The sequence below is a fragment of the Diachasmimorpha longicaudata genome, unplaced genomic scaffold (genome assembly GCF_034640455.1).
Source record: "Diachasmimorpha longicaudata isolate KC_UGA_2023 unplaced genomic scaffold, iyDiaLong2 ctg00000132.1, whole genome shotgun sequence".
NCBI lineage: Eukaryota > Metazoa > Arthropoda > Insecta > Hymenoptera > Braconidae > Diachasmimorpha > Diachasmimorpha longicaudata.
This window is the reverse complement of record NW_026973943.1, coordinates 3486-17404: the sequence shown is the minus strand read 5'-3', so window position 1 is coordinate 17404 and position 13919 is coordinate 3486. Positions and strand designations below refer to the sequence as shown.

The following is a 13919-nucleotide window of genomic DNA, read 5'->3' as shown; positions in this document are numbered from 1 at the left end:
CAATAGCAAAACGGAGGGCTTTGTATTGAAGCTTGTTGAGTTTGTCGAAGTGAGAGAAGTTTGAGTACCGAAGAATGTGACTGTCATATTCTATGGAGCTCCGAATTAGACCTCTGTAGAAGGTGATGAGATTATTGGGGTGTGCCCGATACCAGGTTTTTCTGAGGGATTTGATGAGTGAAATAACTTTGGTACATTTACTGGTTAAGGCTGAGATGTGAGGGGAGAAGGAGAACCGGAAATCCAAGGTGACCCCAAGAAATTTGGTGGTTTCTTTGGCTTGAATGAGAGTGTCGTTGATAGAGATGTGGTGGTCGGAAGGGATGAAGTGTTTTTTAGAAAAGATGATTAGGTGAGATTTTTCAGGGGAGATTTCAAGGTTTCTGGCAGATTGATGATTGGCTATGGAATTGGTTGCTTCTTCTACAGATTCCAAACAAGAGGAGAGGTTGGAGTTGCGAGAAAAGATTACGAGGTCGTCGGCGAAGGCGATAGATTCAGCCTGGAACTGGTGAAGTTGGGGTAGGAAAGAAGTATAAATGTTAAATAGGGTAGGGGCCGTTGAGCTCACCTTGTGTCACGAAGTAGAGTTGGCGGAAAGCTAGTAGGAAGTAGACGAAGTCAGCTAATTTTTGGGGTATTCCTATACAGGCTAGGTCATTGTATAAAGTGAGGGGGTTGACGTTGTCAAATGCTCCCTTTATGTCGATGAAGACACATGCAGTGAATTGGTTGGATGCGAAAACTGTAAGGATTTCGGTGCTTAAGATAGAGAGGTTGTCAGCGCAGGATCGGAGTTTTCTGAAACCGAAGTGATTATTGGGCAGAACTTGTTCAGTTTCTAGCCACCACATGAGGCGGTTGGCTATTAATTTTCCGAGAAGTTTCACGGTGCAGGAAGCAAGGGATATGGAACGAAATTTGCCCGGGGTATTTTTGGGGAGAAGGAATACTAACAATTTTGTCCAAGAATCTGGAAATTGGCCGGAGTTAAGGAGGGAGTTGAAGATGTCTAGAAGACAGTTTTTGTAGGAGTTAGGGATTTTTTACAAAAGAAAATAGTCGATTTTATCCAGGCCTGGAAAAGAGGTGTTTTTAGTAGCGGAGAGAGCATGTTTGAGTTCATGTGGGCTGAACTCTTTTTGAAGAAAGGTGTTGCTTTGGAAGGGGGGCGGGGGGGGGGATGTAGTTGGGCGGGAGTTTGGGACAGAAGTCGAAGATGAAATGCCGCATTTGATCGGCAGATTCATTGTCTTGATGAGGAAAATTTGTGGAGGTGTATGCCTTGCGGTTTTTGAACTACTTGATTTTTTGCCAGACTAGGTTAATGGGGGTGTCTCTACTTAGGGATTCACAAAATGTGGACCAGCCTTTTAATTTTTCTTTTCTGAGGGTGAGTTTGGTAAGGGCAGATTGGTTTTTCATCGCAATGTAGTGGTCTAGACAAATGGCTTTTCTGAAAAGGGATGTGTCCTTCCTTCTGAGGGTGACGGCATGTGAGCAGTTTTCGTTCCACCAGGGAGCTGGGGGAGAGGATCTGCGGTTACTTTTGTTGAAGTATTTAGACGAGTCCTTGGGTTTTGGAGACGAGACTTGGATTGCTAACATAATGACGTCAATTAAGGATTCGTATTTGAGTTGGGGGACATGGAATTTGGAGTATTGTTAATGAGGTTTTCATTAGCTTCACGGTAGTCTTGGAAGGCATCCTAATCTACCTTGGAGTGGTTGATTTTGTAGGAAAAACGTTTGAATTTGTCGGGAGGAACGTTCAGAAGAGTGGCAATGGGGTAGTGGTCGCTACCCATGTGGTCTTTAAGAACATGCCAAGAAGATTGGAGAGCTATATTGGGGGATGATAGAGTGAGGTCAAGGCATGAGGGGGGCGAGTTGGGGGGAGTGATTCGGGTGAGAGAGCCATCGTTCACGGGTAAGAGATTGGAGTTCGCAAGAGCTTCTAGGAGTTCAGAGCCAGGGGGACAGGAATGGGAGCTACCCCAAGCCTCTGAGTGGGAGTTGAAGTCCCTAGCTATGATGGAAGCGTGGGCATTGGCGGATTTGGAGAAAAGTTGAGACCATTTTGAGGAGTGAACTCTGGCGTGGGGGTTTTTGTAAAGAGAGAAGATAGCTAGGGGTCCATCTTTGGAGGAGATATTAATGCCAATGACGTGGAGGTTTGGGGAGATGAGGTTAAGGTTAGGAATTCGGGTGAAGCGTATAGATTCTTTGATCGCGATGGCAATGCCACCCCCCTGTTGGTTTAGAAGGTCATCTCTGTAGAGATAAAAGCCGCGGAGGGCGGTGTGAGGATGAGAGGGTTTGAGCCAGGTTTCAGAAAGGATAATGACATCATAGTTGAAGGCAATATTTTGGAGGTCACCTAGCTTTGGTCTAAGACTGCGGGCATTCCATTGCAAGATTTTGAGTCCAGGGCAGGCAGAATTAGTTGAGGTTGTAAAGTTCGCCGGGGCGGACAGGGAAGAGGAAGGGAGGTTTGAAGTGGGGGTGGTCTGCGAGAACGGTTGATATAGGTTAGAGATGTGGGCGACTTTGTTGGTGCGGCCAAAACTTTCAACTAAAGCAGCGAGTTTATGGAGGAAGAGATCGAGGAAGCTTCTAATTTGGTCAAGGACCTGAGAAAGGTCGAAAGAGGGTTGATGGGGAGGATATCTCATTTCTGTAGGAGGAGGAAGGTTGGAATAGTTAGCACCATTTGGAGAAATAAGGAGCGATAAGCGATAAAATCTGAATTAAAATTATCAAGGAACACTCGTTGTAGCACGGTAATGTATTTCTACTTTTAGTAACTGGTAGCTTCATCTCATCCAAAGAGGATAGACTAAAGTAGAGGCTCCGTTCTGGGGGTTTGAGTGACGCCAGGCACTCCACGTTACCCACGTGATTTCACCCCAGCGGAAACGGGGCACCACGAGTACACTAAAGCCGACGGAATTAAAAAAACTCCCTTCAATCTCACTAAATGATATCAAATTCGTTAGAAATTCCTCCAATTTTCTAATTGATATCGGATCACAATTAAATTTAAACAAGAGGGAAGTGGTGAACTCAAAAGCCATTATCGATTCTAATATTAAATACGAAGTAATAGGGATCGGCTCAGGTATTCTCACTACTGAAGAACAAATCGTAATTCCAATAGAAGGCCTTGAAATTAAATTTCAAGTAATTAACAATAAATTTCCCATAATACAAGATGGAATTCTCGGAATTGAGTTTTTGGAAGAACAAGAAGCCGCGATATTTCTCAGAAAAAACTATCCTAACATTCTTAGCTTTGGTGATAAAGAATTTTTTCTCGAGAGTAAACCTTTGAAATCAAAGCCTCACGTCTCCCTAGAATTACCACCTCGAACAAAACTATTGGTCAATATTCCGATCGAAAACTTACAAATGCAATCAGGATCTATGCCGAGGATAAACTCCGGGCCGAGAGTCTTTTTAGCCGAAGTTTTAGTAGAACAAAACGTAGGAATAGCAAAATCCTATGTAATCAACTGCACCACTAATCACGCCGCTCTCACTATACCCGCTGCAAAATTAGAAAACTTTGAGACTGCACCACCTGCCTCAAAAGAAGCTCCTATTAATGACACATTTAAAACACAGTCCAAAAATACTGCCAACAGAATTTCCAAATTGGTAAAATCACTAGAATTGTCAAATCTAGATGAGGAGGAAAAAACAAGTGTCCTCAAAGTTAACTTTCAATTTCGTTATCAGTTCTACTTGCCAGGTGAGAAATTAGGCTCGAGAAACTATGCAAAACATACATTGTTCACCACTGATGAAATCCCGGTCAATACAAAACCATTCCGCTTCCTCTCTATGCATAGAGAGGAAATCAGGAAACAAGTAGATAGCTTATCAGAAAATAATGTCGTATCCCCATCAACATCCCCTTACAATTCACCTGTTTGGGTAGTTCCCAAGAAAGCCAATGCTTTCGGTAAACCACGATGGCGAATGCTCATTGACTATAGAGCACTAAAGGAGAAAACAATTAGTGATGCGTACCCCCTTTCCAACATCACAGATATTCTAGATCAATTAGGCTCAGCAAAATATTTCAGTACACTAGACTTGGCCTCGGGATTTCATCAAATCCCTATGGATGTCAAATCGCGGCATAAAACGGCTTTCTCAACCCCCTTTGGATTCTTCGAATTTAATAAAATGCCTTTTGGACTCAAAACCGCTCCAGCTACATTCCAGTGCATGATGGACATGGTGCTATGAGGCCTTCAAGAAATTGAGCTTTTTGTCTACATGGACGATATCGTTGTCTATGCGACTTCCTTGGAAGAACACGCTCGTAAATTGAAATCGCTAATGGCACGTCTTCGAGACGCAGGTTTAACTCTTCAACCTGAAAAATGCCATTTCCTTCGAAAAGAATTAATTTACTTAGGTCATCAAATCACAGACCAAGGTGTAAAACCTGATCCGGGAAAAATAAAAGCTATTAAAAATTTCCCCATCCCCAAAACTAGGAAAAACATAAAACAATTGCTTGGCCTCGTCGGTTATTACAGGCGTTTCAGTAAAGATATGGCTCGAATCGCCAAACCACTCACCCGCCTGTTGAAAAAACAAAACGCTTTTGTCTGGGATAATTCAGCAAAAGATGTTTTTCAAAAACTATGCGACATCCTTTGCTCTGTACCCCTACTTCAATACCCGAAATTCACAGAACCATTTCTCGTTACAACTGATGTCTCAAATTACACGATAGGGGCTGTACTCAGTCAAGGTCCTGTAGGTAAAGACCTTCCAATTGCCTACGCGTCCAGGACTTTGAGTGAGACGGAAACGAGGTACTCTACCACTGAAAAGGAGCTTTTGGCTATCATTTTCGCAGTAGAACATTTTCCACCCTATCTATATGGCCACCAATTTACCCTTATCACGGACCATCGCCCACTGGTTTGGCTCCACAACACCAAGGACCCTACATCTAAATTAATGCGCTGGAAAATTCGCTTGAATGAATACGACCATACCACCATTTACAAGCCTGGAAAAATAAATTCCAATGCCGATGCCCTGTCCCGCAACCCTCTTGACAAATATACCTTACCTGAAACCCACACCTATTGGACGGAAAATGTAGAGTCTGAAACCTCTTATCCCAGGGATTTGAAAGGGATGCTCACCTGCGCAGGTGAGTCACCCCTTCCAAAACTCAATGAGGATGAGCTTTCAAGTGGAGAACAGGACTTTCATAATATTGAAAAATCAGTCGGTACTTTATTCCTGGTGCGCGGGATCATTGTACCTAGTTGTAATGAGATCGTGGACAAACCCTTGAAAACACATAATATAAAATCACTCATCCTTCATATCGACAATGACGACGACAGCCAATCAGCAGGGAAAAAATGAAGAAGATACATCGACTTCACTCCAGCGAGATCGCTCTGTTCCATCCTCCTGTTCGCTAACGGTGAATTCCTCCGGGTCACCGCTTCAGGAACTGGGCAGGGGAGTGAAACGTGGAGCCACTGAACGATTCGACCTGCGAGCCGTGGAAACATGCTCCAAGAAGTGGGCTCCGGACTCAGGCGGGTGTTCAGCCTCCACCGACGCAGGAAATCACCAAGAACATCCTGACAAACCTCATCAACCTACCTTGAACCCGATCTCTATTAATAGTATCAATCTAGAGTCAATTCAAAAGGACAAACCACCCGAGGGACAGACCCCTCGGCCTCGGCCTTTTTTGTTCAAGAAAAGAACAAAATGGCGAAACTATCAAAAACATGACAATTCAACGATGTATTTATCAATAAATTATTATACACAAAATAATATCTTGCCATTATTGTCTTGCCCATAATTATCGTGAATGACTCCGAGAAACAACATCGCTGTTTGAACGATGCTGTAATGGCGCGGCCTACCGTTAAGTCGTGTAACGCCACCTCGATGGCTTCATTAGCGGGGACAGTAGTTTGGCTGAGTGTCAGGGGGCTGCTCGGGGGTGAAATCGTGTCGGTAACGTGGAGAAACTGGCGTCAGTTAAACCCCCAGAACTGAGCCACTACTTTGGTCTATCCTCTTTGCAAGAGATCTCCTAGAATTTTTGGCACCTCAGCGTGTTCCGCCATATTGCATTCGTCTTCCTCCAGTATGATCCAATGTAGATCATCATTGGATCAATTAACCTATTGAATTACTTATTTATCGTGAATAATGAATTGAAAAAAAAGCATACAAAGCCAACTGGAAAATTTTCCTTTATGTTAAATTTCAGTATTTGTTGAATCTTCAGTTTTAAATGTAATAATTCATCGACTGAATTTGAAGAAACCGTTTGGAAATAATAAGCATAAAAATCAACGAAATAGCCATCACAATTGTTACATTTATTCCCTTAAAAAAAAAACGACGAAATGAAATTGCTATTTACATTCGTACGGTGCTTAGCGTTTACAATATTGAATAGAAAAACAAAATATTGTATTGATTTAGTACTTTTGTAAGATGACAAAGGGATTTACGAATGCGTGCTAGTCATCGTTTTTTCAAATATTGTATTTTAGATCTTGATTAAAAGGTAAGAAAGAATTTGTTAATTTCATACTCTAGTTTTATTCTTTCCCGCCTCCATTTTTCTCTAACACTGTGGGGACCCTAGGGTCTGCATGTCGCCATTTTCTCCCCGCCAGGCGTTCACCTAAACCTAACCTAAATCCTAAGTCCTCCACGTGCAGAACATCAATCATATTGTGTTAGAAGTGTTGAGTATTTTTTTTCATTGAAAAATGACAAACAAGTCACTGAAACGGAAAAGGGAAATGGAAAATGTGAAGCAAGGAATACCTAAGGACGAGGGAGAAGTCCTTCCTGCTAAGAGGTCGTCAGATGAGCCACCAGTTAAAAGGGTTGGTTGTTCATGTCATTTCGATGTCATTATTGGAATATTATTCAGAAGAAGAAAAGATTGGAATTGAGTTTTTTTGTTCGATCTAAATTCATCTCTTGAGAGATCGATGGAACATTCATTAATAATGCAACAAAAACAACAGACGAGTGTATAGGATTTCTATGTAATCATACAATTTATTGTAGAGCTTATGATGCAAGTGCGTTGTCCTGATATAAAATCCAAACTGTTGACTTTCTTCCATACTCCTGATAGATACAGCAAGAGAAACGGATAATTGTCAATCGTTTATAACTCGACACCAGTGGAGTGAAAATATCATTGAAATGAAAACAAATTTTTTTATTTCAAAAACTCAAAACTGAGATCTGATGTATTCAAATTCCGTGGTTCATTCAGCAGATAACGCTGAGCGAACTAAGGTCACTCTGTTTCATCCACCTCTTTACTTCCAGGAAAAATGGACGAACCGACAAAGGGTCTTGGTCTTCGCGTCCAGAGGGATAAATCATCGAGACCGTCACTTGATGGAGGATTTGAAGTCACTCATGCCTCATCATCGAACAGAAGCTAAAATGGAAAGGCAGAAGAACCTCCAGGTGGTGAACGAGATTTGCGAAGCCAAAAATTGTAACAAGGCGGTTTTATTCGAAGGGAGGAGGAAGAGAGATCTCTACATGTGGTTTTCAAATGTCAAAAGTGGTCCCTCTGCCAAATTTTTGGTTGAGAATAGTAAGTTAATCTGGCAATTCCATATTGTCTTTTCAAATTTATTTCCTACTTCTGTCCTAATCTTTGAATTTCTATTTTCCAATGAGGTTTTGATTTTTTGCTTTTTTTTTTTTCATTTTCTCATTTTAATTCATTAACTTTTTGAAACGTTCAAATTTATTTAAACTATCAATTTTCACAGTTTACACAATGGGAGAAATGAAAGTGACAGGCAATTGCCTAAAGGGATCACGTCCAATTCTCTCCTTCGATGAGAACTTTTCAAAAAATCCTCACTACGCCCTCCTGCGAGAGTTGTTCACCCAGATATTTGGTGTGCCCAACCACCACCCCAAAAGCAAGCCCTTCTTCGACCACATCTACACATTCAGCGTCCTGGACAACAGGATATACTTCAGAAACTACCAGATCCTGACTGAAGATGGAGGATTAGCAGAAATAGGTCCCAGATTTATTTTAAATCCAGTGAAAATATTCGCCGGGAGTTTCGGGGGAGAAACCCTCTGGGACAACTACTTTTACATCTCTCCAGCGAAGTATCGTCAAGCCGTCAATAAGAAAGCTGGTGGAAAGTATATAAATAGGCTCGAGCAGAAGACGGCACAGAAGGCGCACAAGCCTGAGGTCTCGTATGCGTTTAATCCATTGGATGACATATTTAAATGAGAACCATTGGTGAAGGCCCCACTCCGGGGCAATCCCCGGACGCGCCACTCAACGCCATTTTTATGTCCCCAAATAGTTTTTTTCAATTTTTGGGTGTAGGATTCGTTTGTTGGAGTCTGACAATCACAAACGATAAAAGTAGTCTGACAATCACCGACTAACGACTGTCAAACGACCTGTCTAAATGACATAGTTAATTGTCATTAATGAGTAGCCAACGGCACACAGCGTCACGCATGGCGTCCCGAGGTACTTGTCGACGGTTTCGGTCAACGAGGAATCGACTTAGTAGAAGTTCACGTCAATATTAGTAATGATCCCGGCGGTGGGAGGCGCCACCGTCGATTCTGGCGGCCGGCGGCGACAGAAAGTTTCATATATAGATAGCGGACGGGTGATTTCCTTCTGCATCGTAATGAAAATTACAATACAAGGATGATTTTATATCAATTATTTATTTTTCCATACAAATTATAAACATGTTTTACAAATACTGTACATATACTGAATTCTATTATACTTTTAAACCTCTAAATTAATGATATATCATTTTGCTCCATTCTCATTACCTCTCCGTCACTTCAATTATTTTCATTTACTCATTAAATCAATTACTTTGATCCTCGCTTCGTTTCATTTACGATGATATAATATACAGGTAGATTTTTTTGTTATTCACGAATTTTCCGTCAATATTCTGTTTGAATTTAAGTTTCTCCGTTTCATTAAAACTTTTGCTTTTTCATTAATACTTTATGATCAAGCTCAATTCTTTGATATGGCAGTTCCAGGATATGAGGAAAAATATGAAGTGAATGAAATTGAAATTTTTAAATTTTTCGGTGTATTTAGTTTCAGCCAATTTGTTAATTACTCCAGGGACAACTTCTGCCCAGTTTCCTTTTATCGAAATGGCATTACACTCTCACAAAATATATAATAAAAAATACACTCAGGTAAGCCTAAAAAAAAAAAAAAAATTAACGCAAGTGGTTTACTATCGTTGGATGCTTCTTAAAAAAAGGAAACACAAATGTATTACTTTCTTTTCCACGTTGAGATAATCAAAAACCAAAGTTTCTTATGATAGAAAAAAAAGGTGAATTGGAACTTGAACAATGTTTCATGGTCGTTAAACATCATTATTTACATAGTTTCTTATTCCTTTTCAATAAAGTCTGACTGCACTATTAGATCGTCTCATGTATACAATTCGAGATTGTGATTTTTCAAAATATTTCTTTTTCTTTCGACTCTAAATTACACTTTTATTTGCATCTCTGTCCAGTTTTTTAATTCAATTTCGATATCATCAATATAGAGTGAGAGAGTACTATTTTCTATCTTCACAGAAGACATAGATAAATATATATTTTCATAAACTTTTTTTTCTTATAAATGTAATTCACTTATTTTTTTAAATCATTACCCATTACTGTTAATAATATTCGTCTCGGTGCTCATTCACATTTTCATTTTCATGTACTTCTGCCATCGATTATCGTCGAATTACAATGAAAGATGGAAGATGTTTTTTTTATCATCAACATTTTTTATACTAATTTTTACAATCGTCTAAATACCAGTGAGAACTCTAAATTTTTTCAATATATTTCATATAGACAATTTTTTTTCAACTCCAGTGACATTTCAACGATTGTAGTTTGAACTGAAATAATTTTTTAATTTTTCAAATGATTAATTTTTTGTATAAAAAATAGCTGCACTCAATTGATACGAAAAATATAACAATAACTAAGAAGTACAAAAGCTGACAATTTATCATTCTTCAATCGTAATTTAATTAATTATCGATCAAATAAAAATTGTCCTTTCTTATTCAGGCGAATGGAAAACAACCATTGAAGACAAATAATTGCAATAATTCACTCTATCATCGTCTGGCCCTGAATAAAAAAGAATCTATTTTCTGATTAAAGAGAGATCAAAATACATTGCCACTTGTTTCATAAAAGTTAGTTTACAGTAACAATACAATAATTAATCTTAATGTATTCCTAAAAGTATATGTCCTGATAAGGTTTCCACTTCGAACTATCCTTGTGCTTTTCTACCAGGAGAGCAATAGCCAGGGCGACTTGTGGCATGTTTTGATTAATTGGTCATTCATGATGGAAGATAGTTCTGGAGCAGCAGTCTCAATACTAAAAATGACTTCTCTAGGAATCTCCCATACCAGTTCATTCGCATGATAATCTTTGTCAGCTCTGATCCCAAGGTCCTGCGAAGCCTGCAAATTCAGTGATGCTGACACCTTCAATTTTCGCTCCATGACTTTGCAACCACTCGACAAACTGCTGTATCGCTGATGCACGTGGTGTTGTTGGCGTTGTCTTCATCTCTTCGAGGCGCTGAATCTTTTCCATAAATCGAGAAAATTTCCAGATAACTTTCCCATAGTCTCGTGGTGTATGTAGGATCGTTGCATACTTGAAATTCAACAAATGGTTAATGAGAATAGCAGTACAATGAGCGTGGAGAGCATTGTCACAAGATCTTAGGGATGAGAAACTTTGCCAAGAGATGTAAAAAACTAATAAACTCAAATTTTCTGGGAGACAAGTTTTCTCCATTGATTCATCTAAATGTCTTCGACCTCTCTCAATGATTGAACTATTAAAAATACTGATAGAGTAAACAATTGGCACTTTAGAATAGTCACATCTGAGTAACCTTTCCCAATGCTGATTAACCTCCCTGCGATTAATTTGCTGAATTGTCTTTGCTGATGAAAGATTACTTCGAAGAGACCGATGGCATTTCTTTCTACCCATTTCAGATACAATGGTTAGACTGATTTGTGGATAGATTTTAAGTAGTTGTGAATGAGGAAGGCAACTTTGGTGCTTGGGTGAGAGATGAGCTTTAGGATGTTGAATGAGGAAATTTTTAACTTTTTCAGGGCTTTCACAAAGGGGGTGTGTTCAGAACCAGAAAATATGTGATAGGGTTTCGGGAAGGTGACATTTACAGAGTGGAGAGTTGACTATATTTTTGCGGAAGAGGCTGTCGTTGAGGTTGAAATGGTTGGATCTCATTCTAGAGATTGAGGAGATTTGGGGTCTGTCAATACCTAAGGAGTGGAACCAGGGGGGTGGGTGAAAACCTTTGTAGAAGTGTTTAAAGTAGAGGGAGCCTTTACGGATGCTTTGGGTTCTGAGGAGTTTGGCGGTTTTGGCTTTCAGGCTCCTCGAGAAAGATTCTCTGAAGTCAGAGTGGGGGATGCAGGTGTTATGAAAGATGCCGTTGGTAGTGGCCTCTTTGGCGTGACGATCAGCTAATTCATTGCCTGGGATTCCCGCGTGGGAGGGAATCCAGATGAGAGAGATGTGGTATCCATTGAGGGAGAGATTTGAGTAGAGTTTGAGGATTTCATAGACTATGTGAGAGGAAGATTTTTGGTTTGAAAGATGGGATAGGGCTGTCAGAACGCTGAGGGAGTCTGAGAGGATAACGGAGCATTCGATTTTAAGGGAATCAATGGTTTGGAGGGAAGTTAATAAGGCTAGGGCTTTCGCTGTAAAAATCGAGGCATAAGAAGTTATCTTGTGTTTGATGACGGTATCTTTAGAGGGGACAACGACTGCAAAGGCCACATAGGAGCCCTCACGTGTTTTCGACCCATCAGTGTAAATTTGAGTGTGGAGGTCAAAATTGTTCTTAGATAACTCATCAGACAGGGTGGTAGTTATGTTTTTGGCATTCTTTAAAGAATGGCCAATGGAAGTGTTGATTAGAGGCGGGGAATTGATGAGAGAGAACGGAAATTGGTAAGGGTTAGCTAGGGAGTGGGAGTGAATTCGGTGCTTGTGCTGTAAGAGTTTGGTGTACGAGCGGTAAATGGGGAAATCAGTTTTTATGTTATGGATGTTGGAGTTTTTCCTAGAAAGAATCGAGTGTAGGGAGGCGAGCATGTCGAGAGCAGGATGGAGTGATTGGGAGAAACATTTAGCCATATACCTATTCGAAAGTTGGGAAATGACGTAGATTTAGAGGGGGTTCAGCAGCTTCAGCAAGGATAACGTTCGTGGGGGTAGAATTTCTAAGACCAATAGCAAAACGGAGGGCTTTGTATTGAAGCTTGTTGAGTTTGTCGAAGTGAGAGAAGTTTGAGTACCGAAGAATGTGACTGTCATATTCTATGGAGCTCCGAATTAGACCTCTGTAGAAGGTGATGAGATTATTGGGGTGTGCCCGATACCAGGTTTTTCTGAGGGATTTGATGAGTGAAATAACTTTGGTACATTTACTGGTTAAGGCTGAGATGTGAGGGGAGAAGGAGAACCGGAAATCCAAGGTGACCCCAAGAAATTTGGTGGTTTCTTTGGCTTGAATGAGAGTGTCGTTGATAGAGATGTGGTGGTCGGAAGGGATGAAGTGTTTTTTAGAAAAGATGATTAGGTGAGATTTTTCAGGGGAGATTTCAAGGTTTCTGGCAGATTGATGATTGGCTATGGAATTGGTTGCTTCTTCTACAGATTCCAAACAAGAGGAGAGGTTGGAGTTGCGAGAAAAGATTACGAGGTCGTCGGCGAAGGCGATAGATTCAGCCTGGAACTGGTGAAGTTGGGGTAGGAAAGAAGTATAAATGTTAAATAGGGTAGGGGCCGTTGAGCTCACCTTGTGTCACGAAGTAGAGTTGGCGGAAAGCTAGTAGGAAGTAGACGAAGTCAGCTAATTTTTGGGGTATTCCTATACAGGCTAGGTCATTGTATAAAGTGAGGGGGTTGACGTTGTCAAATGCTCCCTTTATGTCGATGAAGACACATGCAGTGAATTGGTTGGATGCGAAAACTGTAAGGATTTCGGTGCTTAAGATAGAGAGGTTGTCAGCGCAGGATCGGAGTTTTCTGAAACCGAAGTGATTATTGGGCAGAACTTGTTCAGTTTCTAGCCACCACATGAGGCGGTTGGCTATTAATTTTCCGAGAAGTTTCACGGTGCAGGAAGCAAGGGATATGGAACGAAATTTGCCCGGGGTATTTTTGGGGAGAAGGAATACTAACAATTTTGTCCAAGAATCTGGAAATTGGCCGGAGTTAAGGAGGGAGTTGAAGATGTCTAGAAGACAGTTTTTGTAGGAGTTAGGGATTTTTTACAAAAGAAACTAGTCGATTTTATCCAGGCCTGGAAAAGAGGTGTTTTTAGTAGCGGAGAGAGCATGTTTGAGTTCATGTGGGCTGAACTCTTTTTGAAGAAAGGTGTTGCTTTGGAAGGGGGGCGAGGGGGGGGGATGTAGTTGGGCGGGAGTTTGGGACAGAAGTCGAAGATGAAATGCCGCATTTGATCGGCAGATTCATTGTCTTGATGAGGAAAATTTGTGGAGGTGTATGCCTTGCGGTTTTTGAACTACTTGATTTTTTGCCAGACTAGGTTAATGGGGGTGTCTCTACTTAGGGATTCACAAAATGTGGACCAGCCTTTTAATTTTTCTTTTCTGAGGGTGAGTTTGGTAAGGGCAGATTGGTTTTTCATCGCAATGTAGTGGTCTAGACAAATGGCTTTTCTGAAAAGGGATGTGTCCTTCCTTCTGAGGGTGACGGCATGTGAGCAGTTTTCGTTCCACCAGGGAGCTGGGGGAGAGGATCTGCGG

General features: G+C 40.8%; 1 protein-coding gene across 1 annotated transcript; it reads left to right on the top strand.

Moving 5' to 3' along the window:
* Positions 1-6715: 6715 nt before the first annotated feature.
* LOC135171969 (ribosome biogenesis protein BRX1 homolog) lies at positions 6716-8840 on the top strand. Its single transcript, XM_064138381.1, has 3 exons — positions 6716-6905; positions 7363-7639; positions 7821-8840. Exons 1-3 carry the CDS (start codon positions 6786-6788, stop codon positions 8303-8305), a joined length of 882 nt encoding a protein of 293 aa, XP_063994451.1. The 5' UTR covers positions 6716-6785; the 3' UTR covers positions 8306-8840.
* The last annotated feature ends 5079 nt before the right edge of the window (positions 8841-13919 follow it).

Coding starts and splice junctions, on each gene's coding strand:
- LOC135171969 (XM_064138381.1), top strand. CDS start 6,786: ATGACAAACAAGTCACTGAAACGGAAAAGGGAAATGGAAAATGTGAAG. Junction 6,906..7,362: donor ATGAGCCACCAGTTAAAAGG/GTTGGTTGTTCA, acceptor CTTTACTTCCAG/GAAAAATGGACGAACCGACA. Junction 7,640..7,820: donor CAAATTTTTGGTTGAGAATA/GTAAGTTAATCT, acceptor CAATTTTCACAG/TTTACACAATGGGAGAAATG.